This window comes from Mauremys reevesii, linkage group 7, assembly GCF_016161935.1.
Source record: "Mauremys reevesii isolate NIE-2019 linkage group 7, ASM1616193v1, whole genome shotgun sequence".
Classification (NCBI taxonomy): domain Eukaryota; kingdom Metazoa; phylum Chordata; order Testudines; family Geoemydidae; genus Mauremys; species Mauremys reevesii.
The window spans coordinates 79,776,665-79,801,360 of record NC_052629.1 but is presented as its reverse complement, the minus strand read 5'-3'; the positions used below and the strand labels follow the sequence as shown (position 1 = coordinate 79,801,360).

The 24,696-nt window shown below is 53.7% G+C and overlaps 2 protein-coding genes across 4 annotated transcripts in view; one reads left to right on the top strand and one right to left on the bottom strand.

Moving 5' to 3' along the window:
* The window catches only part of GRM2 (glutamate metabotropic receptor 2), a 43,976-nt gene extending 40,926 nt beyond the window's left edge, over positions 1-3,050 (top strand). For both annotated transcript variants that reach the window (XM_039482323.1, XM_039482324.1), the window contains 2 exons: positions 942-1,116; positions 1,749-3,050. In XM_039482323.1, coding sequence (XP_039338257.1) covers positions 942-1,116; positions 1,749-1,822 — 249 coding nt within the window. In that variant the 3' untranslated portion in view covers positions 1,823-3,050. The remainder of the gene's footprint in view (positions 1-941; positions 1,117-1,748) is intronic.
* Positions 3,051-10,113: 7,063 nt separating this feature from the next.
* Positions 10,114-24,658, bottom strand: RRP9 (ribosomal RNA processing 9, U3 small nucleolar RNA binding protein). 2 transcript variants are annotated; one of them, XM_039482770.1, is made up of 15 exons: positions 24,441-24,658; positions 23,669-23,751; positions 22,682-22,797; positions 18,892-18,959; positions 17,298-17,339; positions 16,489-16,615; positions 15,542-15,666; positions 14,656-14,748; positions 14,258-14,358; positions 13,520-13,654; positions 12,681-12,743; positions 12,437-12,594; positions 11,374-11,453; positions 10,921-10,994; positions 10,114-10,311 (listed from the first exon to the last, which is right to left on the bottom strand). In XM_039482770.1, the coding sequence occupies exons 1-15, from the start codon at positions 24,519-24,521 to the stop codon at positions 10,209-10,211; spliced, it is 1,449 nt and encodes a 482-aa protein (XP_039338704.1). In that variant the 5' UTR covers positions 24,522-24,658; the 3' UTR covers positions 10,114-10,208. The 2 variants fall into 2 exon arrangements, with proteins under 2 accessions (XP_039338704.1, XP_039338705.1); XM_039482771.1 differs by having other exon boundaries at positions 12,449-12,594; positions 24,441-24,657.
* Between the last annotated feature and the right edge of the window lie 38 nt (positions 24,659-24,696).

Sequence of the window (24,696 nt, the reverse complement as noted above, 5' to 3'; positions counted from 1 at the left end):
TTTTAAAAATTTTTTTTACTCACCCAGCAGTGGGGGTTGTGTGTGTCCACTCCAGGTCTTCGGCAGCATTTTGGCGGCGAGGGGTCCTTTGGTGCCGCAGAAGACCTGGAGCGGACCCCCCACCGCCGAAGTGCTGCCGAAGCCCCGGACCACCACCGGGTATTCAAATTGGTTTATAAAGCTACCGTTTATAAAGCCGGCCCTGATGCTGGGGAAGACAGTGGGGCTAGTCTTGTGCTTAAGGGCTTTGAAGGATCAATAGCTTTGCATGGCTTTAAGCACTAAGCAAAATTTGGTAGATTCCTCTGAGCTCCACATGGAGTTTTTGGAGCTGAAATTCAAGGTGAAACCAAAGGGTGGGTGGGTGTGTGCGCGCGCACACGTCTGAATGCACGCATACCACCCTCTTCTACCCAGTTCAACAGATTGCAACCAATGGAGTTGTGTGTATGGAACTTTGCAAACCAAAATGGCTGTGTTCCCCCAGCTCTGCTGTACGGTGGGAGTATCTGTAAAGGGCTGAAGTTTGCATCCGTTTAGGATATAGACAAGAGGCTTTGTGGGGAAGTTTAGATCTGTCTCTCAGATCAGGCAACAGATTTTGATGGAGGATTTGGGTTTGTCCCTGTACAGAGATAATAGGGGCTAACCACAAAGTTGGAGCTGGATCCAAACTCCTGCAGAGTTCAGCATCAGGGCTTTGGTTCTGCCCCATTTCTGCTGGGGGGGGATAAAATAGAAACTGTTCAAAGGAAGCTGGTGGGTGGATGTCCCCTCTGAGCCTATGCTAGCTGTGCAGGGGTTTGCAGGAGGTGTAGCCAGGCACAGTGCCTTAGGGCAGGTCAGACACCAGGTGTGGCCTTTACTCAGTGGTGCGTTGGAGGTGTGTGTGTGTGTGTGTGTTTCACTCTGGGCTGATGTCTCCCCTCTGCTCCCTGCAGGTGCAGACCACCACCATGTGCATTTCCGTCAGCCTTAGCGGCACCGTGGTCCTCGGCTGCCTGTTCACCCCCAAACTCCACATCATCCTCTTCCAGCCCCAGAAAAACGTCGCCAGCCACCGCGTGGCCACCAACCGGTTCAGCGTGACTGCAGCCGGCTCCAGCCACTCGCATGGTGAGTGGTTGGCAGCCCTCCAGTGCTGGTCCCTGGCCCTGGGCACAGAGCATGGCTTCTGTCCTCCTGGGATAGGAGTCCTGTTGCAGAAGGAGGGCTGAATGCTGTGAGGGATGGGATCATGGCCAGGTGACCCTGTGCACCAGCTCCCTTTTGAGAGCTTTGTAATTCAAATGTCAATGGCCATTGAATTGAATATGTTACAAGCCATTGAGTTCCCCAGCCCCGCCCTGTAATGTCATATGCTTTGTGCAGCTGCTAATGCTGACATCTCCTGCATGTTTGAGGACATGCGTGCCTCCGTGACATGTAATCGCCACTGCCACTTCCCTGGGGGGGAGGGGAATCTTTGCAGGGCAGGAGGGGATGGTCGCTGGGAGGCAGGGGCAGGCACCCCCAGTTTGTGGGCAGGGTGAGAGGGGGACATGCCCCAGAGAGAGGAAGGGACAGCCCCGGGACATGGGATCAGCAGCAGATCGTGGCCTCAGCCCCATGGCTGCACATGGGGCTACAGCGCCCACTCCAGGGTGCTCTCTCCAGGCCATGGGGAAGGCGGCAGGGGGCGATGGTGGGGCTGGGACCCAGGTCCAGCTGCTGTTCCATGATGCCTCTCTGTGTTTTTCCCCCACCAGGGTCGGCCTCTCAGTCCGTCCCCACAGTGTGTAACGGCCGCGAAGTGGTGGACTCCACGACCTCATCCTTATGAAATGCCCTGTGGTTCCCATGGGCAAGGGCATGGTCCCCAGTGCAGACCCCCGCACGAAGACACAGGCCTTTTTCATTCCCATTGGGCCTTTTGTTTCTCAAAGCTGTGCTCCCAGCCTGCTCGCTGATGCCGTCTCACTCACTGGGCCGGCCTTCCCCAAGGAGAGGAGCCGTCGTGTGAGAACTGGGTGCCACCTTCCGCTGCCCTGCTCCCGCAGCGCCAGCCCAGAGAGAGACAAACCTGCTGGGGCGGTCGTGATTGTACTGAATGGACCCGCTGGGGCGTGGAGGAACCACACCCTCTCCCTGGGGAGCCAGCGCTGAGCCAGATGGATCTCCTGGCAGATCCACCCTGTGTTACCTCTTGCTGGCCAGATTACCAGAGAGAGCAAAACCCAAGCATCTGTACCTCCCCACTTCTCTCTGCACTGGAATAGGGTCAGGGGAAAGTCCACAGATCCCACCTGGTTGCTCCCCCTTCCCCTCCCCCCCCCCAAAAAGATCAAATACGAAGGGGTCAAAGGTGCTATGGCTTGAAGAGAACAGACAGGCCCTTCTCCAAGACTACGCTGTCTCGCAGCGCTGGGAAGGAATTCAGACTGTACAAGTCGGGGGCTCAGGGCTGCTGATGATTTTGCAGGAAGATCCCTGGTTGGAATGTGAATCCCCTGCCCCCTCTGAGCTGTGAGAGACTCACTTTGAAATGGACAAACAGGTGCTTCCACATCAGAGATTTCTGACCCCAGGAACCTGGGTTGTACCCATGATCCTCCTGCTGACGCATTACCTGACTCGGCTAGAGGGACCCTACCTGAGGGTTGCCGCATGTGCGGGACTGTAGGGTTTTGTTTAGCAAGGGCAGTTGGGGACGGGCATGGTGGCTAGCCAGGGAGCAGGGATAGAGGGAGGGGCCCACCGGGGTGAGGCATGGCACAGGAGGGCTGCCCTGTCAGCACCTGATGTGGGACACTGACAGAGAAGGGTAGCAGGGGACTGAAACAACTCCTACAAGTGGAGAAATGATGAGGTATGAGAACGGAGGGAGAGACCTGAAAATATGGGGCCAGCCAGACGCAGAGAGCGAGTGAGGATCTGGCAGCCTGCAGTCCTGGGGACTGACTTCAGGGGGAGCTGTGTGTCCTGTCCCGGGAGACTGGGCCCATAACACAGAGAGCAGGGAGGAACAACCCCGCAACACATGCTTAAGGCCCTCTACCCGGGGGGGGGGGGGGGGGGCACAGCTTATGCTTGGGGGGCAAGGGTGTGGGGGCATGGCCTGCTGCTCCCCACTTCCACAGGGGTTTGGATTTGTGATGTGCTGAAGTCATTGACCTTGCAGCCTGGTGTCCAAAGGTGATTTAGTTTGTTATATTACACTCTATTTTCATCAAACCATGTTGACTGGCATTAATTATTTTCCTATTCACTCTCTGCCTCTACAGGCAGCAGGAAAAGGACATTCCCACTGCATTAGGCTGCCCAAGGGGCTGTTCCCCCAGAATGCCCCCACGCCTTTCATAAGCAGCAGGATGGGGAGGGGTCAGTCTGATTCCATGGAGGGCCAGGGTGCCTCAGACCACTCCCATTCCTGACCCTGCCAGGAGCTGCCTGACCATGACATCACCCAGCAGCCAAAGTTGCCCGAGCGCTGCTGCAGCAGCAAAAGCAGCAATAAACCATCAGGCTCTGTGCTTTAGAGCTGCCAAACACTCCGGCGGCAAAGCTGCTCCCCTGCTTCGCTGCAGTTTTCTTGGCACCTTCATCCACCGAGAGCCAGCAGATGAGTGCAAAAGGTACCACTCTTGTCCAGAGCTGCTTGGAGACTTTCAAACAGCATCATTTTGGTCTCAAAATTGCCTGTTTTCTGCGTGATGCATAAATCGTCCTTTCTTTTTTTTTAATGATGCTTTTTTGCCCCCAAAGATTCAAAATATCAGGTCTCAATATGCTTGTGTTTGTTGGAGGACAACTAGTGACATTCCCAGAGCCTGGAAGAGGGAAAAGCATGTTCAGTGAGACTCTTTAAAACTCTTGGTTCTATTTATTGTAAACCTCCACTTAATTCTAACACCTGACACACCCCTGGGAGAAAAACACTCTTTGTGAAAGGTTCAGCATGCGCTGGCCTTTCAATTGAGGGCTGAGAAAGCTGCCATTCAGGTTCTCCAGTCCTCCAAGGAGTTCTCCAGCAAAAACAGGGACATCATCATAATCCTGATTACTCATCATTTATATCCCACTCGCACCTGTCGGAAGACAAGGACACTGGGCTAGATGGCCCATTGGTCTGACCCAGTGTGGCCATTCTTGTATAGCTATTCCTGAGAGTTGTAAGTGGAAATAACAAGCAGGGACAAATCTTTCCAGGTCATCTTTATGTGTCAAAGAATCAAAACCAAAACATTAGGGCCCAGTGCAGATACAAAATTTGTATCCACATCTGATCCACGATCTGCAAAAATGGTTGGTGGGTATCCATGGATATGCAGGACTCTACAAAAAAAAAATCCCTTAATTTTAACCTTTATACAGGGGTGGCCAACGTATGGCTCCGGAGCCACATGCGGCTCTTCAGAAGTTAATATGCAGCTTCTTGTATAGGCACCGACTCTGTGGCTGGAGCTACAGGCGCCAACTTTCCAATGTGCCAGGGGGTGCTCACTGCTCAACCCCTGGCTCTGCCACAGGCCCTGCCCCCACTCCACTCCTTCCCGTCCCCTCCCTTGAGCCTGCAGTGCCCTCACTCCTCTCCCCCCCGCCCCCCCCCAGCCTCCTGTACACCAGGAAACAGCTGATCGGGAGGTGCGGGGAAGGAGGGGGAGGCACTGATTGGCAGGGCTGCCACTGGGTGGGAGGCGCAGGGAGTGTGTGTGGGGCGGGGGGGGGGAGCTGCTAATGTATTACTATGGCGCTTTGTCAATGTAAATTCTGGCTCCTTCTCAGGCTCATGTTGGCCACCCCTGCTTTAAAGGAATACACTAATGTACATTTCACACTGAATTATGTTACCCAGTATGGTTACAAGTGACTCTTAGGCTCAGGGTAAAGAATCAAAAACTGGTGTCTGTTTTTTTCCAGTATGTTTTCTTTTTACACTTGACAGCACTTTGTGTAGCGTTCCCCTCCCTCCCCACCCCATATGTATAGTCATGTTCGTGTTGTTCGTGTGGGTCTTTCTCACAGCCCCAGGGAGAGACGTTTAGAAAGAGGAAAATGGGATTTCAAAAGTCCCCAATGTTTGTGGAGGGCCATGGGTAAATTACTTGTAACTATTTGTTTTGTTAATCACACAGATTTCAAGTTGGATCCTTAATGAGAATTTGTTAGTGGTTAATTTCACAGCAATGCATCGCCTGCCTTTCAGATGCTGAGCTGCTCTTCCTGTGTCTCAAATGACATCATTAGACAGCACTTCCCGTTAGGCATTATCAGTATCAAGGCCCTGGTGGACTGGCTAGTGCTAAAGAGGTCGCACCAGTGTTTTTCAATTGACTGATGGAAAAATCCGTGTTTACTGTAGAACTATAGAAGTATTTAAACCAGGTGAGCTATTAGTTATTATTTAAGCGAATGTGCTGCTGATCTCTCTTAAGAGTTTTCTGTGGGTCGCATCTTTTTTCACAGTAGCTCCATGATGTCGGTGCTAAATGCTAGAATTCCAGTGTTCGTAGCTGTGCCCAGCCCTCAGCCGTGACACCGGTGCCAATGTCCTGTCCTCCTGCCAATGCTCCCTTCCCACCATACTATCCACTGCTCCAGCAGGACGCCTGTTAGCACCATCGCTCTTCCTGACTACTGGACAGGCACTAGCACTCAATCAGCCCTAAAATCAGCATCCTGCTCCGCTGCTTCTAGTCACTAATCTCCCCTCACCCCGGGGACAGCTGTACCTGTGGCCGCTGGCACTCAGTGCAAGGGAGATCCTGAAAACCAAATGACAGGCTAGGCTGGGCTGGGCAATATAACTCTGTATCTCGTGGTGTTTTTTTAATTTTTATAAACTATTTATTGGGAGGAGCCTTTTGGCTGGAGAGAAAATTATAATAATTAGCTGGCTGCTAACAAAAATGTGCGTGTTCTTTGGCCCTTGACTAGGATTATTATCATTGTGACACATGTATTACAAGCCAAACGAGTTTTTAAGCGTAGATCTTTTGTGACCAAGTTTGTGGTTTTTTGTAATTTATGTAAATAAAGTGCATTTTTTTTAACGGACGCCCGTCAGTGCCATGTGGGCCTCTCACCGGAGTAAAAAGCAAGAGCTGGGTGTCTGTGTCTTCTTGGAAGAACTGCAGGGCTCCAGGGACTGATTATGGAGTGGCAGGGTTGTGTGCGTCAGGCAATGTGGGGTCAGTGCCCTGCTATACCCCCGATTGTGTGACACACCATGGGCGAGTCATGTTATCACTTTGTGCCTCAGTTCCTCTGTCATGGGGGCATCTGACACCCTTTGTCCTGTGGACTCTTCAGTGTATGGGCTGCCCAACAGGGCTCCCAGCCCCACCGCCACCTCTCTGTGTCACTGTACTACAAACAATAATGCAAAGTGTTGCAGCAGCAGGTCAGTTCAATCCTCTGTGCACTAAGGTGCTAGAAGGGGGCAGGTTAGGGGAGCTAGGCAGGAGTCCCTGGGCCTTCACTTTAAAAACCAAGGCAGCACCAAGCTTTTTCCTTGGGGTGAGAAAACGATGCAGTTGCTAAAGTAGAAAAGCAAAGGTGGCCCACTGAATAGATCTCTGGCTTGGTTCTGGGGAGACCTGGGTTCTAGCCCCAGCTCTGTCCCTGGCCTGCTGGGTGGTCTTGGGCCTCAGTTTCCCCAGCTGTGAAATGAAGATGATGCTACTGAGCTGTGTAAAGGGTGAGGTAGTAGTATCCTGCAGCAGGGCAGGGGCTAATTATGAACTCTTCCCCTCACCTGCCACCACCCACATCCCTCCGCTAAGGCAGAGGGGGTAGGAGGCTGGTAAAGGGGATGGCAGCATACTAAGTGTTTGGGCAGCTCACTTGCCAGTAGCAAGGGCCAGCTGTGTGTGTGGGAAGTTTCAGCCCCCTGGGAGGTCAGAACTGCCTTCCTGCATGGGCGGTGCCTGCCTCCTAGCGCCTATGAGCCATGGGCTAGACACATGCAAATCCAGGCACTTGCACTATGAGGCCCTTCTTGCTGACACAGCCCAATGCCTTAGCTAAGTATTATAGCCTGTCTGGCCCTTTAAGAGGTGGGCCTAGCAACCCTCCTGAGCTGGCAAATTAATTATAATTAGTGACCCAAGCCGGAGAAGAGTCAGGCAGGAGAGACTCCCTCCAGAGCCAGCCCTCCTTGGCTGGGGGAAGGCAGGCTCAAGTGGGCTCCAGCGCTGGAGCTAGGCCCTGGAAAGAGGGTGAGGAGAGCTAGGGGCTCCTGGTCCAGCAGCAGAGCGAGGAGCTGGGAGAAGTCTGGGAGGCTGTTTTACTACAGACTCCTGGGCAAGCCCCCGGGGCTGGAAGGGACCCAGGGAAGCAGCAGCATGGCTAAAAGGAACAGCACTAGCTCTTAACACAGGGACCTTAGGCAGTGCCCCAGGGCAGAGGGTGGGGAGAGGTTCCTGGGCCAGGAGGTGTAACGGCCTCAGCACCAGCCTGGCAGGATTGCAGGCTGGGATGTCTGGACTGCTAGATGTACTTCTGTCACCCTATCTGGGTGTTGGCAGAGATGGGGGGCTGCACTAACAGAATCAGGCCATCCCAAGGCCACAGTACTGCTCAGCAGAAGACACTAGGGCAGAGCCCCGTCCTGCCCTACCCTGGCACCAGGAGGTGCTACAGTGATGAGTGCCATTGCTTCCACCAGGACTCTGCTTACCCCTAGCAGAGGCGCACCTGTACCCTTCCAGGCTGGAGGCCAAAGCCCTTGTCTCACCAAGTTTGATTACACTCTCTTTAAAGGCAGCTTTCAGGTCCCAGCTTGCAACCCTCAGCAGTGAGATGCAACCCACCCCCCAGTCACCACTGCCCTGGCAGCAGCGGCAGGCTGCTGAGCCCATACCCATGCCAGAAGCAGTGACTTTTCCCAAGCCAACCCCACGGGAGGCCAAAGCTACTTAGCTTGCTCCCCTGCTGGGGATGGAGGGGAAAGGGGAGGGGGAGAGGAGGTGGACGCCACCCCCAGTGCATCTGCCAGTAGCCCCCTTCCTCCACTTCACCAGGGCCCTGGCTCATGGCTGCAACCCAGGATGCATGCAGCCCTTTCAGGACTGAGCTGTCCTCACAGCAGAGGCTGCAGCTGTAGCTCAAGGAAATCACTTCCCTCCCCGTCCTTAGGTTTTCCTTCCCTAAACAGATGCTAATATCTGCTTGTGGCCTACGGCTGCAAGGATGGAGTGAACTGAGCTACTGAACGCTTCCATTTGTTCCCTGAGGGCTGGCACTCCAGATCAGGCTCTGTACATCTGCCTGTTAAACTGGAGACAACTAACTCTCTAATGAGCTTTCCTCACTGCCCCACTATGCAAGGTACACAGCTGTCTTCCACGTGTGCAGCAGCCAGGGGCTGTGAGTAGCAGAGACAGCACACTGGGACAGGGCTAGCTCCACTGGCAAGTTGAAGCCACTGTTTAGCTAAGGCAGGTCTTTAAACCACAATTTGAGGATTTCAATAACTCAGACATAGGTTAGGGGTTTGTTACAGGAGCGGGTGGGTGAGATTCCGTGGCCTGCGTTGTGCAGGAGGTCAGACTAGATGATCATAATGGTCCCTTCTGACCTTAAAGTCTATGAGTAAGACCTCAGGCCAAGGTTGTGTCTGACCTGTAGCAGGACAAACGCTAGGACTTCAGTCTCTAGCGGATGATGTGCTCAGTGATCCTCTGGCCCAGGCTGTGGGGAGGGATACTAGGCCTTGTTTTACTCTTAGCATTGGTGTCATTCCCCCAGGTACAGTACACAGGGAGGCCCAGCTCAGGTACAGAACCACTCCAGGCAGAGTCAATACAGCTGAGCGGACACAGCTGTCATACGAGCTGATGTATAGGAACAGAGCTGGCACAGGCAGCTGAGTTGTACGTATCCCTGAAGGTCCAGGAGCACGCGCGCACACACACACACCCACCTCTCTCTCTCTCTAAAAATGAGAAGAGCAGCCAAAAGCCCATGTAAAAGCAGCATGCAGGCAGTCACTGCTTTTAGGCAGCAGCCTGCAAGGAACAGCTCTGTTTAAAAGAACAAAACACGTAGTGTCACAGCTGAGATTAAAATCTTAACTACAGGAGATGGTTTTTTAATAGTCCTGCTTTTCTAGCTTAGTACTAAACAGCCTAACCCCCACTGCACGCTCCAGTTTGATCAAAATGCAGAGTTTAGAGCTGCTCTTCTTGGAGACAGATCCCAGGTGGAAACAGACATGACAGCACTTAATTCAGTCTCCGAGGCTGTGGCTGCTGTTAGCACAGATGCATTTCAAAAATGCCTCGAAACTTGAGGCAAAACAAGTGACACTTGAACTTTAGTACATGAGCAGCTATGAATGGTAGCTTCCAAACCTCCCTGGATGGCATGTACAACAGAGATCTGCATCAGCAGTCCAAAGCTCCGCAGCACCGAGACCAAGGGAGAGTAAAACAAAAACAAACTCACCCCCAGACTGATCAGAATGAGGGAGGGCTCATGGTGTGATTGCACGCTACATTTCTGGAGCAGAGGCATAAGAGGCCTGTCTCCTTGTTTGACTACAGGCAATAGTGTCTCTCCAGATCTGCTGCACAACTGCCCCCCCCCCCCCTACACCCACCCACCCCTTGAGGTCTGGATCCCTGAGGCTAAGCAGGAAAGGGAAGAGAGAATCCTGGGCCCTGCCACAAACTCCAACATCTGGTGGAGAAAGGGAATTCTTCATGGGATCTCTGCAGGCAGAGACAGGGCTGCCCCTTGCAACATGCCCTTGAAGGTCATGGGCCATTTGAGTGAGTGGTTCTGCCTGTTCTTGGGAAAGGAGGAAGTCAGACTGAGGCTGCTTAGTCTGCATGTCCATTCCCCTCCTCCCCCCCCCACAAAAGGCCAGGTCTCAGCAGCTCACAGGGAGCAGGTTCAGGTTCTGTTGCTGGCCTTTCAGGGGCAGGAGTAAGCTTGTCGAAGATCCTCCCCACTGCCATGCAGCTCTGGCTGCAGAGCGAGGGGAGCCTGGGCTTTTCATTTCACATGCTGCACCTCCCTTTCCTCTTGTGCCCAGCCTGCAACTGGTCCCAGAGAAGACGTCCTTGCCTCCGGTTTCGCTTGTGACAAAGCATCCGAGCCGTAGACAGGCTGACACTGACAGCAGGGTTTTACACAGGGGTTTGCTTTTAATGCGAAGTTTTAACTCAAGAGTCTCACAAAGCTCTAGCAGCAACACGACCGTATGCAAGAGGGGAGTAGGGTTAGGAGCTGTCAGCTGGCTGTGCGCTGTCAGCTGCCGTCCTCTGCAGCGGGATGATGCAGATGCTGTTCTTGGCTTCTTTAATTCGCCACCAGCGGCCCAACCTGAACACGAGAGCTTTTATTTCCACCACTCTCCAGAAAGAAAGCCACCTGGTGCCAAGCCGAGCTCCCTCCTCAGAGGGTCCCGGTGCTGGCAGTCAGTGCTTCACACTGCTCTAGCGCCTGCCCGGGGCTCTTGGAGTGCTTTGCAGAGATCCAGCCTCCCATCACCCGAGAGCCGCCATCTCTGGTCTACAGAAGGGGAAGGTTTGTCTCCATTTCCCCCAGGAGAAAGCAAGTCACTGGTAAGGCTGGCCTGGAGCAATGGCAGGAGGAGTTTCATAACGGTGCCAGCCTGGCTTTTAAGAGGGTTAGTGCCATTTTCTGCCCTCCCCTCCTTGACAGCCCACTCCTCGCATGCTTCACCCTGAAAGCTGCCCCTTCCCAGCATTTAACAGACCCTTCTTCCCAGCTGAAGAAGAGTCTAATGCCAAATGTTGGATTTTTCTAAGCACCCAGCACAGGCTCCACCCCATCACCAGCTCCTCCAGACTGCACACTGCAGAGGGACGACCCCAAGGGCTGGGAGAGAGTCTGGGATTAGCGTCTGGGGCCTTGGGCCAGAGCCCCTGGAGACCCCATGTAGCCTGTAGCTAGCAGCAAGGCCGGTACCTGTGTTCCTGTCCAACCCCAACAACCAGGAAATCCCCAGCATTCGAGAACTTCAAGCTGTTGACAAAGCCGATCTGAGAGAGAGGAAGAGAGAGAGAGAGAGGCATGAGGCCAGTACCGCAGGCTTGAGAGCTATTAGTCTGCCGGGACACTCGAGTGCACGGCTCCCATTAGGGCAATGCAACTTCGATCAGGCCGAGGAAGGATTTAATCTCAGCAATTCACTGGCTTCACACACCAGATGGGAGGGAGCCCCTCTGGGTTTATTCCGGACCCCAGCAAAACCTGCACCCCCTCACCCCAACCTGCACAGCAGACTCGTTTGGGGAAGGGGAACCCAGCTAGACAGAAGAGGGAAAGTCCCATCTCTGCTCAGCCCCAAGCATTCGCTCCCATGAGCCTCGCCTGCCAAGAGGGAGCCTTCCTGCCCGCACGCCCGTGCCCCTTTCTTACCAGGGGGATGTCGAAGAGCGGCTCCAGCCTTCGGAATCCCTCGCCACACTTCCACAGCCGCACACTGGAGCTGTGCGAGCCTGTGGTCACAGAGCAGAATGTGAGGGCCTTGGGCGGCCAGGCCCTGCACCTCCCCCGGGCCCCGCTTACCCGCGATCTGCACTGATCCAAGCTAGCGTGGTCTCCCATGGCCCACAGCCCTGCCACCACACCAAGCCCTGCTGGCATCCATGACTGGCGCTCCACACAGCCCAGCTCCCCCTCCCTGCCACCCCACCAACACAACAGGGACCACAGGAAGCTGAAGCTGCTGGCTGGGCAACTGGAGCAGCAGGCTGGCCTATTCTAGGGGAAAACATCATCCTGCCTGGGGTTAGGTGGCAGTGGATCCTCATCACTCTGGGGGAGTGAGTCAGGACCAGAGCGGAGAGCGATGCAGCGATCTCCTGCCAGTGACACACAGGACAGAGTGGTCACGAGGCCGTAGCTCTCTGGAGAGGCCCAGCCAATGTCCCCAGGACCCCAAGAGCAGCATTTGCACCTCTTGCTCCGAGCTCACCAGTCACTTATAGTATGTGACATGGATCCAAGTTCAAACCAAGCCCTACTTCCCGTCCCAGCCTGCCCCAAACCACTCCCTTCCCATCCAAGCAGGATTTCCCCACTCCTCAGCTAGTTTAAGCCAGGGTGGCAGTACCAGGGGTAGGAGCTGTAGGAGTGGCAGGGCCTGGGCTAGCTGAGGGCAGCATAGGGCCAGTTGTGGGCAAATTCCCCAGGGCTGCCAGGAAAGCAGAGCCAGGTTCCCAGAAGAAGAGAGGAGTTAGGAGCCTGAGGAATGAGCCAGGGCCCTTTCCAGCTGAGCCCCTCAGAGCACTTCAAACAGTAACCCGGCCCCGCCCACGAGACAGGCATTGTCCCAGCTGTACAGAGTGCTGGCCCAAGCTGCAGGGAGGATAAGAGCCGGGGAGGAAGCCGAGATCGCCCAGCTGCTGGGGGCCTGCAATGTACTGCATCCTTCCTCCCCGACCCAGTCCCAAAGCAACAGCAAAAGCAAGGGTCTCACAGCGCGAGGCACCTGTGGCTACAACGTCACTGTTCAGCAGGGTGGCCACCGAGGAGATCCAGTACGGCTGCTCCAAGCCCTGGGCGCCGTGGTTACTGTGTGCTTGCCTCACCGTCGTGAGTGGCTTCTTCTTCGAAAGTCCCCAAAGGGCGACCGACCTGTTGTGAGACGTGGAGCGGATGAAGTTACGTGCCAGAGCGCAGGCCTGCAGCACCCCCAGCATGTCTCCAGCAGGGTTACTCACCCGTCGTCCGCACCGGACACCATGTGCTCCTCATTGATCAGCTGGACGCAGTCGATGGAGCCCCTAAGATGGGCAGAGGGAAGAAGGATTTGTGGCTGTGGGCTCCCTGGGAAGTTACCCTGCAGGGTGCCAGAGCCCCAGAGGCAATGGTAGCCCGAGAACTTGAGCTGAGCGCAGACCGGGCTTCCAACACCACCCCTCAAAGGAGACTGTGCTGGTGGCACTCAGCATGCTTCAGAACAAGCCTCCCTGGCAGCCCCTCACTGCAACAGGCAGCCCCTGGAGGTGGAGCATTCCCTAGGTCACCTCCCAGAAGGGCACATTTCCCCTTTTGGTTGCTCCCCCACTGGGATCTGGCATGAATGCTCTGAACGAGTCCTCCTGCCGGCTGAGCTACTTGCCCTGTGGTTCAGCCTGGCTGGCCTAGTTCCACGCTGCACCACCGTGATATGGGAGCTTGGCTTGAGCTGCTTCCAGGAGCTGCTGCAGTGAGGAGCGGTCCCATGCACCATGCAGTGCTGTGGATGGCCGACAGCCAGCCTCCCCAACCCAGCATGTCTGCATCACTCCTGCAGGCTCTAGGCAAGGTAGCATGTGCCACCACCAGCTCAACAGGTGTGGCCGATAACCATGCACAAGGCAGGTGCTGGGAGGCATCTGACAAGACACTGGGCTGCAGAGTGGAGGGGACATAGAACAGACCAGGGATCGCAGCGCAGTTGCTGGCAGCCACCAGATGGCTTTGGAAGAGGAGCTGCCATGGAAGGCGAAGCCGGTTAAGCAGAGCAGACGCCCTGCTGCCCTCCCCGCCCTCTGCAGGGGCTACTGCCCACACCTACTGGTGCCCATAGAACACAAGCTGAGACTCCTCAGGGATCTTCCAGACCCGGACGGTGCCGTCTCGCCCTCCTGATGTGACGCAGCACTCCCGGCTCAGGCTGTCCAGCCCCGTGATTGCATCCTGGTGCCCAAACCTGGAGTCGGGGGCAAACCGAGCAGAAGATGAGACCCAGTCTCAGTAACCCAGGGAGCCCAGCCTGGCACCTTCTACATCCCTTCCCACCCAGGCTCTGCATTCTCAGCCTGGATGGTCACCATCTCCCACCACCGCATGGCCAATGCTGATCACTGGTTCTCCTGGATGGGGAGCTTGTGGCTACAGCCCACCAGGCCTCTCCGCCCACAGAATACTTGGCCTCTCACCAGACACAGCTGGCAGAAGACATGGCGACGTCTATCTCAGGTAACCATGCTCAGGAAGAATGACTCAGGCCCTCAGGAGATTTCTGAGCTGCAGCCACATCACAGCTACTGATGCAGTAGGAAGGCTCCTGATCAGGTGAGCCTGACCATGGGTGCCACCAAACTGAATGGGCCGCTCGTTAGGGCAGGGCAGCCTTGAGCAGTGACCATAGGACAGCTTGGGGGCCAAATGCATTGCTGGGCCAAGTCCGCTGGAGCCCCCTGCCCAGGAATCCCAGTCTTCCGTCTCCAGGGTCACCCCAAAAGCCACACAATCCTCCCAGCTCAGCCTCCGTGGCTCTCCTGCCCCAGGGCACAGAGAACTGGGTCCTCACAGAGTTTCCACGTAGGCGTTCTCAGCCACGTTCCAGACTTTGACGGAGCGATCGTGCGAGGCGCTGTACAGCTGGTGAGTGCCCTTCTGGAACGACAAGCCCTGCGTGGGGGGAGAGACCGGTGCTAAATACAGAAGAGCGGCTTTAATGCCAATCCAAAACTGCCTTCTCCAAGGTGACTACCCTAGGGAAAATAGCCAAATTTCCCACCCCTCCCAAGCTCAGCACCTCAGAGGAAAGGCACTCGGCAAAGGGGGAAGAGGATTCCCATGGAGAAAGGGCTCCCTGACTTTTAGGCAGAGCCTCGATATGTTTCCCAAGTCAGCGTGGAAGGATTGGGTGCTCGGAGCCGCCTAGTTGTGTCTGAACTACTCCCCCCCAGCCCTCCAGCCACTCACCGTCACAGCATCTCGATGGCCAGTGAATTTATATAGGTGCTTGCATGTGACAGCCTCCCAGATCATGATCAGTTTGTTCCTGTCTCCTGTGGCCTGGCAGGGGACAGAGGACACTCTTACCAGCAGCCCCTAACAAGCTTTCCAGGGTCTGTGTCATCACAGCAGGCTGCATGGCTGCGCTATTATGTTCTGCTGCCATTTCAGAGGCCCACAGGGAGACTCGGGGGGCAGAGCCGGCCAGCAGGAGAGGTCTCAGCCAGATGGGAGATGGGATTCCCCACCAGCCACCCCTTGGTTTTGTTCCCAGCTCACTGTCTTCCCCCGAGAGCATACAGAGCAAACAGCCTTTGCCCTTCCTCCTCCTCTCGGGATGGTCCCATCAGCACCACAGCCAACGCTGGAGCCCAAGGCTGGTGAGATCTAGCCGTGCAGCTGGCCAAACAGGCAGCAGTGATATTGTGTGTGCCGTCAGTGACGGGTGAATGGGCCCAATCGTGGCACAGCAGCCATCAGCATTTCACCACTGGGGCAGAGATGGACCCTGCTTCTATCAGAGCAAGCTCCCCCAACAAGGTCTCACCATACAAGCCATGTACCATGCACTCACAGCTGATGTGCTGTTTGCAGCTCCTGTATCCTTTCTGGAAGATGGCAGCGCCCAGCTCTACCTGTCAGAGCAGCCCACCCAGCTCCAAGGGGGGGCCAGGGACAGAGAGCGGGCAGCAGGGTGGGGGATCAAAGGGGGTCCAGCATTTGCAATGAAGCAGAAAGCTGACAGCGAGTGCCAAGAATTCAAACGGCAAGAGCTTCCTCTCACTGCATGACTAGAGAACAAGGGTGAGCCAGCCAGTAGGGGAGAGGGCAGGGCACGGCCGCTCCTCCTTACCAGGTATTTGCCATCTGACGAGATGGCCATGGAGAGAACATGCGCTGTGTGGCCGACGTGCTGGGCCTCTGTCCCCTTCTTCCCTCCAGGGATCACGTGCAACTTCTTCCCGCTCTCCACATCCCCTGCAGCAGACTGCATCGGTCACCTCCTGCCTCATTCTGCAGGGCTAAGCCTCTGGCTTGCTTAGCCAGACTAGCAGGGCTGCCTTGGCCAGCGTGTCCTCTTGGCAAGCCAAAGGCCATGGAGACAGGGCCAGCGCCTCCCCAGAGGATTAGGAAGTAGAGAGTGCAAGGTACACCTGATGGATCCACATCTGCTCAGAGCAAGGTGCAGGAGGATCACAACAGTACAGTGGAGTTCCTGCACCAGCCCCAAAGCAAGCTGCCAGAGGGCAGAGCTGATGCTGTACTTAACAGTGCCTGCCAGCCCACAGTGAATGCTAAAGACTGACTCATTTTTTTCAGGAGGGTCAACTCATTTTGGGCTCCTAAGATCTAAGCACCCATTTCTCTCTCTCTCTCTCTCTCCCTCCCTCCCCTCCCCCAAAGGCAGTGGAAGCTGGGTGTGCATGGCACTTCTGGAAAACAGGGGTATAGGTGTTTGGAGCTAAGCACTCAAGAACTGAGGGGGAACCCCCCTCCCAAATTAGTGGACACTTCTCAAGATTTAGATCCTGCTTGCAGGGTCAGTGCTGCTCCAGCGCTAAAATCTAGCTTGTAACAAAGCAAGAGACTTCTCTTCAGAAGAGGAGGCTACAAGCAAAGCTAGAAATTGACAAGCTCCGACAGCCTGCCCTGCACAGCTCTAACGTGTGAACACAGCACCTGCCGGGAGATGGAGCCCAGCCAGGTTATGGGAGAGGATGCTCTTCACAACTGTCTTTGGAAATGCTGAAACCTGCAAGCCACTGGACTAAGAGAGGAGGTGGCCTAGGAAAAACTCACATTTGATGATGGAGCAATCTTTGGCAGCTGAGAAGATGCACTTGTCATCTGGAGAGATGACCAGGCAGGTGATGGGCAGCTGGTGACCTCGCAGCACTCGGATGGCTGCTGTATCTGGAGGCTGCAACTGTTCACACACAGCACCTCATTAACAAAGCGCTCCGACACCACAGAACTTGCATGGGGTTGCGAGCTATTTTATCCCTGGTGATGGGATACACGCTGACTTTAGTGGGAGCGCAGCACCTCAAAGATCTAGCTGTCAGCACCCAACTTTAGAAGGCCAAGATTTTCAAATATTTAAGGTACTTATATACCCCACCACCACCCCCATTACCAATAACAGAGCACTACCAACACCCCTGTGATAGGGCAATGCTATTATCCCCATTTTACAGATAGGAAACTAAGGAACAAACATGCCACATGACTTGCCCAAGGTCACTCAAGAAGTGTGTGGCAGAGCATGGAATTGAACCCAGGTCTGCTGCCATCCAGTCCAGGGCTCTACCTATTAGGCCACACTTCCAGAGCAAACCTGGATCCACAAGAGTCCCAGGTTAGTGCAGGGCCACCTTGCCCTAACATGCAAATGCTGTTATTTTCAACTGAACTAGGAGCAAGCTCATCCGAGGCGCCTGCATTGGGAGAGAACAGTCGATCTGACAGCTGGGAGATTGAGCCACTCCAGAAAGGGATCACATGACATGACACCACCCCACCCAAGGGAGAACAGGCTGCCAGCGATGTCTCCCTGCCCCCACCCAACTCTGAAGCAGAGCTGTTCATTCGAAGCTTTGCAAACTTACATCTTTGGCGATCAGTCGCTGCAGTTTTCCCTTCTGTTCAAGCTGTTGAAAGTACGAGGCAGTTAGACATGAGCAGCAAAGCCCTAGGCACTCAGTCCCTGCAGAGTGGAGGCTATTCTGCCCTTACAAGATGTGGATTGAGGACAATTTAGATGCAAAAAAATTGTTCAGTTGCACAGTCAACTGCTTGACCACGCTTTGGTTTAGCCTGAAATACATTCCAGAAAACCAAACCACCAATGTCACCCAGGCTTGTTGCCCTGGGGGGAGGGATAGCTCAGTGGTTTGAGCATTGGCCTGCTAAACCCAGGGCTGTGAGTTCAATCCTTGAGGAGGCCATTTAGGGATCTGGGGTAAAATCAGTACTTGACCCTGCTAGTGAAGACAGGGGGCTGGACTCAATGACCTTTCAGGGTCCCTTCCAGTTCTAGGAGATGGGTATATTATATTATAAGCCAATAAAAAGCATAGGACAGGAAGAACAGTATCATATCAAACCTGGCTCCAGGAATCTCTCATGAAGTGTTAAATTCATCTTATACCGAAGATGTGCTCCCAAAGTCACCAGCCTAAAGCCATCTTTTTATATCTTACCCATTTACAAGAAGTGCTGTGTACATCACCTGAAACTGGATTTAACCAATCAGCTTTCTATGCTGTTTTTCTGGTACCATGCTGTACCCCCTTACCTCTTTGTTCTGAGAGCATGCATTCCTGGTACTAGGCCCGTGAAGGCACCTCTGCAGTTTGCAAGATGGTAGAACATGGTCTTATCTTTTTCCTTTGGGACATTCTAGTAGTAGCCTGAGAGAGTTACTCCCTACCTCTTGCTATGGTAAAACACTCTTGTGTGCTGATCCTGAACATTTTCCTATCTTCCTAATCCAAAGCTTACTTCTGCAAATGCAAGGTGTTATGGGATACTTGACAAGGGTGGACAGAATTGTGGAGAGAGTACATTTGATCTTAGCCGTGAAGCAGTGAACATAACTTCCCAATACTTATATTAACAGTAAGCCAATACATGTGTTAGGCAACCTAGGTGATGGGCACCTTAAGAATGCTGATTGTTTAAACAGGAATATGCAAAGAGGCCCATGGGTGTGTTTACCTCTCTGCCTAGCAGAGGACAGGGTTCCCATGCATGGAGCAGCTGCTTGGTTCCCCTCAGGTTCAGAAAGCCATAGGCCAGTGTGAATCAGAAGGGGGGGGAGTGGGGAAGAGAGAGAGAGAGAGCGCGCGCACACACGGGTGTGTAAAAAATTCCACGCAGAGATTCAAGTCACTTTCTCTCTAGCTGGGGGATGTTTGGAAGGCAGAGACTTAGCTTTGCTCTGGCCACTTAATGGAAGCCACGGTAAAAGTCAAATGCACATTTGTGTGGGAGTGAGCAGACACTCATCTCAGAGATTGTAGCCACGAGACAGGCCCTCAAGGGCAGGCTGAAAGGAATTGGGGGGGGGGGGGGAGAATCCCCAGGGCTCCAGGAGCATCAGAAGGGAAGAAGCAGATGCGATTCAAAAGAGAAGACGTCAGCAAGCAAGCAAGGAGCCCCTGAATCCATTAACTCCTCTCCCCCAAGCAGCCTACTCACCACATCTTCCTTCAGTCGGCCAGCAACCAAGTCCTCTTCCAAGGCCTCCTCTTCTGCCTTTTCCTCCTCTGCCCAAGAGACAAGCACAGAGACAGCATGTTAGGAATGGAAATCCGCATGCACAGCAAGAAGGCTGGTGACATACGACTGAAGCAATGAACATTCCTGCATTAGCAGAGCTTCCTCTCCAAGAGGAGGAGCAAGCAGCAGACAGCCCTCAAAGAACTACACATTGGAAGGTTAGCACAGGCTTTTAACTATGCAAATACGGGGAGCTGGTCCCCAGCGATTGCTTGGTCAGACCTCCTGCTCCAGACTTAGACCCCAGATCATCGAGCACAGTCTCATTTACAGTAGCTTCCTGGTCAACAGCAGACCATGCATCCCCCATATCAACATGTGGAAACTTAAGCTTTCTAGCTCTTAAACTCTGCCTTAAAGCGGTAATGTATCACTGTGCCCATACTACAAGCAGTTCCTGAGCATACTTCAGGGCTTCATCTGGCTGCATAAACGTTTTATATCCTTTTCTAGGAAAAATTTTTAAAACAGCTGGATAGGGGGTGCTGCAGGTGTGACTGACACCTGAAGCTTCCTCACTGGGTCACTATTTTATAGAGGTTCTTATGACAAGTGTGGCATTGTAGGATCCAAGCTTATAGTCCATGCATCCTTTGGCACTACACAGAAATCTTGGGAAAACATGATGTGCTTGCTGTTATGTGCAATTGAATCTTAAAGCTGCTAGTGTCTCGGGACGTTCCTGCCATTGCAAAGTCCTATTTTGGGTCAGTTCCCTGCTGGGTTAGGTGGTGATTTTGTTAGCTCAATGGGGAATGGAGCCAGGGCTTAGTGTGAATGCAGCTGAAAGCTAGAACTGCATCATGCCCATGGCTCCTGTATTGTCCCCACTTTAACAAGCATTGAAATGGATGTGCAGAGAAGGGATGGCCTTGCCCAACATCTCACAGTAAACTGGCAGCAGATCCAAGGTCAGAATCCAGGCCTCTTGATCTAACTGCTATACTCCCTCTGAAGCATTCCCCAGAACAAGCTACAGTAGTAACACTGCCCTCTTGTTATATTAGTCTCAGTGAGACTTGTACTTATCCTGCTACGAAAACAAGCCACCTAGATTTACCCTCAACCTGTTTTGTTTTTTTTAAAGTCTTTTACTGCCATTACATGCAAAGGATAAAGTTACAGGTGGTTGACAAATTCAGACTGGAGATATGGTGTACATTTTTCAGTGAGGGTAATTAACCATTGAACAGTTTTACCAAGTGTCATGGTGCATTTTCCATCACTGTCAATCCTATATAAGGGGGATACAAAGTGTATTTTAAAAGAGCCACCCTAGTTCAAACAGGAATTATTTCAGGGCAGTTTTCTGGCCTGTGTTATACAGGAGCTCAGACTACATGAGAGCACAGTGGTCCCTTTCTGGCCTTGGAATCTATGAACTACAGCACAGTCTCACTAGCAGTTTTAAACCTGGCACGTGTCTAATTTAGATTCTTTAATGACACCCTATTTGTGCTTCCCCAATGAGACGTTGAAGGATGACAAGATCTTGGATGCAGACTGATGATTTGGAGCTGCTTTCTAATTTACAAGTTCTGTATGTTGGCTTGATTATTGGGGTGCTTACTGTATGACTAGCCAGTCAGATCAACAGGGCAGCCTGGGAAAACCAGCAGCAAGGAAGAATAGCTAAGCCACCACTCCACAAACACCTGAGAGTTATTAAGGACAATGCCAGGCCTTTGTGCTTTCATGATTCTGGCTCTGTCTCCTGCTGAGCCTACAGGATTGTTGACCAGAAGGGTCAGAGCCCAGGAACAGAGTAAAAAAGCTGCCAGAGGGTTAAAAAGGAACCCTCTCTCAAGGGAGGGGGAAAAAACAGGCTGAGACAGGCACCCGGTGGGTTGTCTGAAGAGGTCATGCCTGCCTAGGCTAACAGCGGGGGATTGTAAGCCTTTAGACAAGGCAGATGTGTCTAGATGGTTCTGTTCTATAATCCTCTCTCTCCAATGCTTTGTTCCTACTACAGCATAGAAATTGTGGTTTTAAGAGCCTGTTTTGGCACTACACACACCTGTGAGGGTCACTGTGGCAGGGAAAGGCCAATTAACCCAGCTGGAGGGTGGGTCAGACTTAACTGAAGATGACGCCCAGCTAGTGGTGCTATAAAAGAGAGGAAGCCCTGAGCAGAAGGGGGCTGGAGGGAGAAACTTTGCAGTTGCTCTGCGAGACTAGAGCATGGGGAGACTAGGAGGATGTTCAGGAATCCTCTCAAGGAGAGAAGTCTGGCAGGAGCCCCAGGAGAGTTTCCACTCTCTGGGAGAGGAACCACAGGGGAGCCTACAGAAAGGAACTTGTGTCCTGGAAATGTTCCTGAAGGGCGAGGGTAGGGTGGAGAAGGGGACCCTTAAAGCAGGCCAGGGAGAAGAGAGACTCTAAGGCAGGGTTTCTCAAACAGGGGCCACCGCTTGTGTAGGGAAAGCCCCTGGCGGGCCGGGCCGATGTGTTTACCTGCCCCGTCCCCAGGTCCGGCCGATCGCAGCTCCGGGCCAATGGGAGCTGCTGGAAGCCAGTGGGAGCCACGATCGGCCGGACCTGCGGACAGGGCAGGTAAACACACCGGCCCGGCCCGCCAGGGGCTTTCCCTACACAAGTGGTGACCCCAGTTTGAGAAACCCTGCTCTAGGAAAGAAGCCTTAACGGTCAGTGGCCTGGGAGGAGCCAGACCGTCAGGGATAAAGCCTGGGGAGGCAGCCTTCTGTAAGAGAGGAAAGGCCCTGCAGAGCCTGGGATGGGGGCAAAGCCTGCAGAGGATCAACCCTGGGAAGGGTGGAAGAGTTCTGGTACCTCTGACCTGCAACACTGTTAACCCAAAATGCATGGGACTAAAGCGTGACCTGACCAGAGGGCCATGTCATGAGAAGAGACCCCTGCAGCTGTCAGCAGGGGGAACTAGATGAGGAAAAGGATGCTATGCCACACCGATCCTCGTGGGGGAACTCCAGCGGTAAGTCCACTATCTTACATTACTGCTGATCAGACTCCTAAAGGGAAAAACTGCAGGTGCCAAACTCAATCACCTGCAGGATAACCAGCCTTGATACCCAGGATATAGTAGCCCAGTCTAAGAGTAGGAGAATTGCAAAATCCTGTCCCAGGCTAGGCAAGGCCTGACGCCTCAGGTGATGCACTCAGAGACCAGCAGCTTATTCTGCAACTGTTGCAGAATTTATCCAAGATAGATAGTATTTTACATAGCAGATGACTTACAACGAGCTTCAGGACATAACAACGCAGATGACAAAGAAAGCATTTCAGAGCTTTTCTTTCAAGTTACTTGGAACACAGACAACACATGTCAAGACAAACTGTAGATTCGATTTGTGTAGCGACTGGGACACCTATGTTGAATTGCCACATTTAGGAAAGTAAGCAAGCAGGAAAGGAGTATGAGACACCGCATTTTTGTCACTTTTAGTTTTATACTTCTCTGTATACTAGTAAACGCATTAAACTATTTAGATTGTCCCCAAGGAGTTTAGACTGCCTTTTCTTTGGGGTCTGTGCTTAATACTAAATTTCATCAAGCGAAAGCAGTCCAGTCATTACAGCACTGAAGCCTGAGTAGCAGGGAAGAGGCACAATTCCTGTGTGCAAATCAGTAAGGAAGAGCAGCAGTGGTGAGGTACAGCTACTAATGTCCTCGCTCCTCAATAGCATCCCCTGCACTGCCCAGCCACATGCACCCAGCCTGCCAAATACTCACCCTGCTGTCGAAGCTGCTTCAGGTAAAGTTTGGCTAATCTCAGCTTCTTCTCCTGTGCTGTCTCTTCAATCTCATCTGCCTCACTGTCCTTCTTCCGCTTCCCACCAAATGTAGGGCTACAGGGGAAGAGAGGGAGGGTAGGCGTGTGCATGGGAGGGGGTCTCTTCCTCCAACCATAACACCTTTCACTCTATAGACCATTTGTAGTCTAATATCCAGTCAATACAATCTGCTTTTGGACTGTAGTTTGTGTACAGAGGGACATTCATGCACAGCAGTTTAAGTACGTAAACAGGCACCACTCAACTTCATTTAGAAGTGTATAAAAGGGCAAGTTCTTTGTAATTAACCAAGAAATAACGTGAAGTGGAGAGGGTCCCCACCACCTAGTGTTAGACCCCACATTTCTGAATCAGTGGCCCCCACCACTTTAAGTGAGAGGGACTGTGAAAGTCTGGCTTGGAATGAAGTGCTTTGTGCAACTGTAACTATAGTTCTGCAAGATGCCATCCCAATGAACAGAATGGAACAGCCTGCATAGAACCATGGAGCCAGATTCTAGTCTATGTAGATATTTACACCATGCTCATCACTGTGGCATCTGGGAAGTGTATGCAGTGGAGTGGTCTGGGATTTTCTTTATACACCCTGTGGTGATGGTCCTTAATTCCTGGGGGAGTTCATTCCCCAGTCTGGGACAGGTCCCCGAAACCACTGTCTCCTGATTGTAGGAAGTTGCACAGCAATCTCAGGAAAAGCATACAAAAGAAGAGCTCTGGGTGTCCCACTTTGTTTCCCCCCACTGAACCCCAGGAGGAGGGATCTCTCACTCTGTATTTCTATGGCCCTCACCTCTACAGTGTTTGGGCACCTTGGAGTGGAAGGAGGGGTGTGCATGGGTAGGGATGTTTCCTGGGTTCTGCTCTGCAGGGTGGTTAGCGGAGGGACCCTTTGGGGCAACATCCACAGGGAGGGCTAGCGCATTACCTCTCTGCATCGGAGTCGCTGGAGATCTCCTCATCCAGCTTCGAGCCGGCTTTCTGCCAGGATTTCTCCTCTGCATCAGGGATCTCAAGAACAAAACCCTCTTTCAGCACATCCTGGCTACAGCAACAAGGTGTGTGTGTGGGGGGGGAGGAGACGACATACCAGCCCACGCTGTCTCTCCTCTCATAACTGGGAGGAAGGGGGACAATGGGCAGGGAGCACTCACTCCTTGCAACCACCCTAAGATCCCCAGAATGTTGTCACCTCCAGCCCACACTAATCAGAGGAAAAGTGATAGGCAACTACCTTAGCCAGCCTAGGAAATCCTTGCTTCCTCTCCCATTCTCCCCAGCCCGTTTGCCCCCCGCCCACCTCCGTTCCCCTACCCTAGCTCCTGCCAGCCCCTCTAGCCTTCCACCCCGTTCCCCCATCCAACCCCTCCAGCCCCCAATTCCCCCACCCAGCACCCTGCCCCATTCCCCCTACCCAGCCCCTGTCCCCCGCTTCCCCCAGCCAGCACCCTGCCCCATTCCCCCTACCCAGCCCCTGTCCCCGCTTCCCAGCCAGCCCTCTGCCCAGCCGGCCCCCGCTTCCCCAGCCAGCCCTCTGCCCAGCCCGGCCCCCGCTTCCCCAGCCAGCCCTCTGCCCAGCCCGGCCCCGCTCCCCAGCCAGCCCCCTGCCGCCCGTCCCCGATTCCCCCACCAGCTCCTCATTTCCTGCCCTAGCCGACCCCCATCTCCTCCCCAGTGGGCGCCCTTGTTCCCGCCCCCACCTTGCGCCGCCTGCGCCCGGCTCCCCCCACCGCAGCCGCTCGCTGCTGCTGCTGTTTTTTCTTCGCTCCCGACGCCGCCATGCTGCTGCCTCCGGCCCAGGCTGCTGCTCAGCGCCAGCTGCACGTGGCGCTCTGGTTCCGCCCCTAGATCCCTCCCAGTGGATAGAGTCACTCCGGCCACGCCCACAGCTCCCTGTCCATTGGTTGGAATTACTCCCAGGTCCGCCCCTCCGCACTCGCGTTCCTCCCAGGGCTA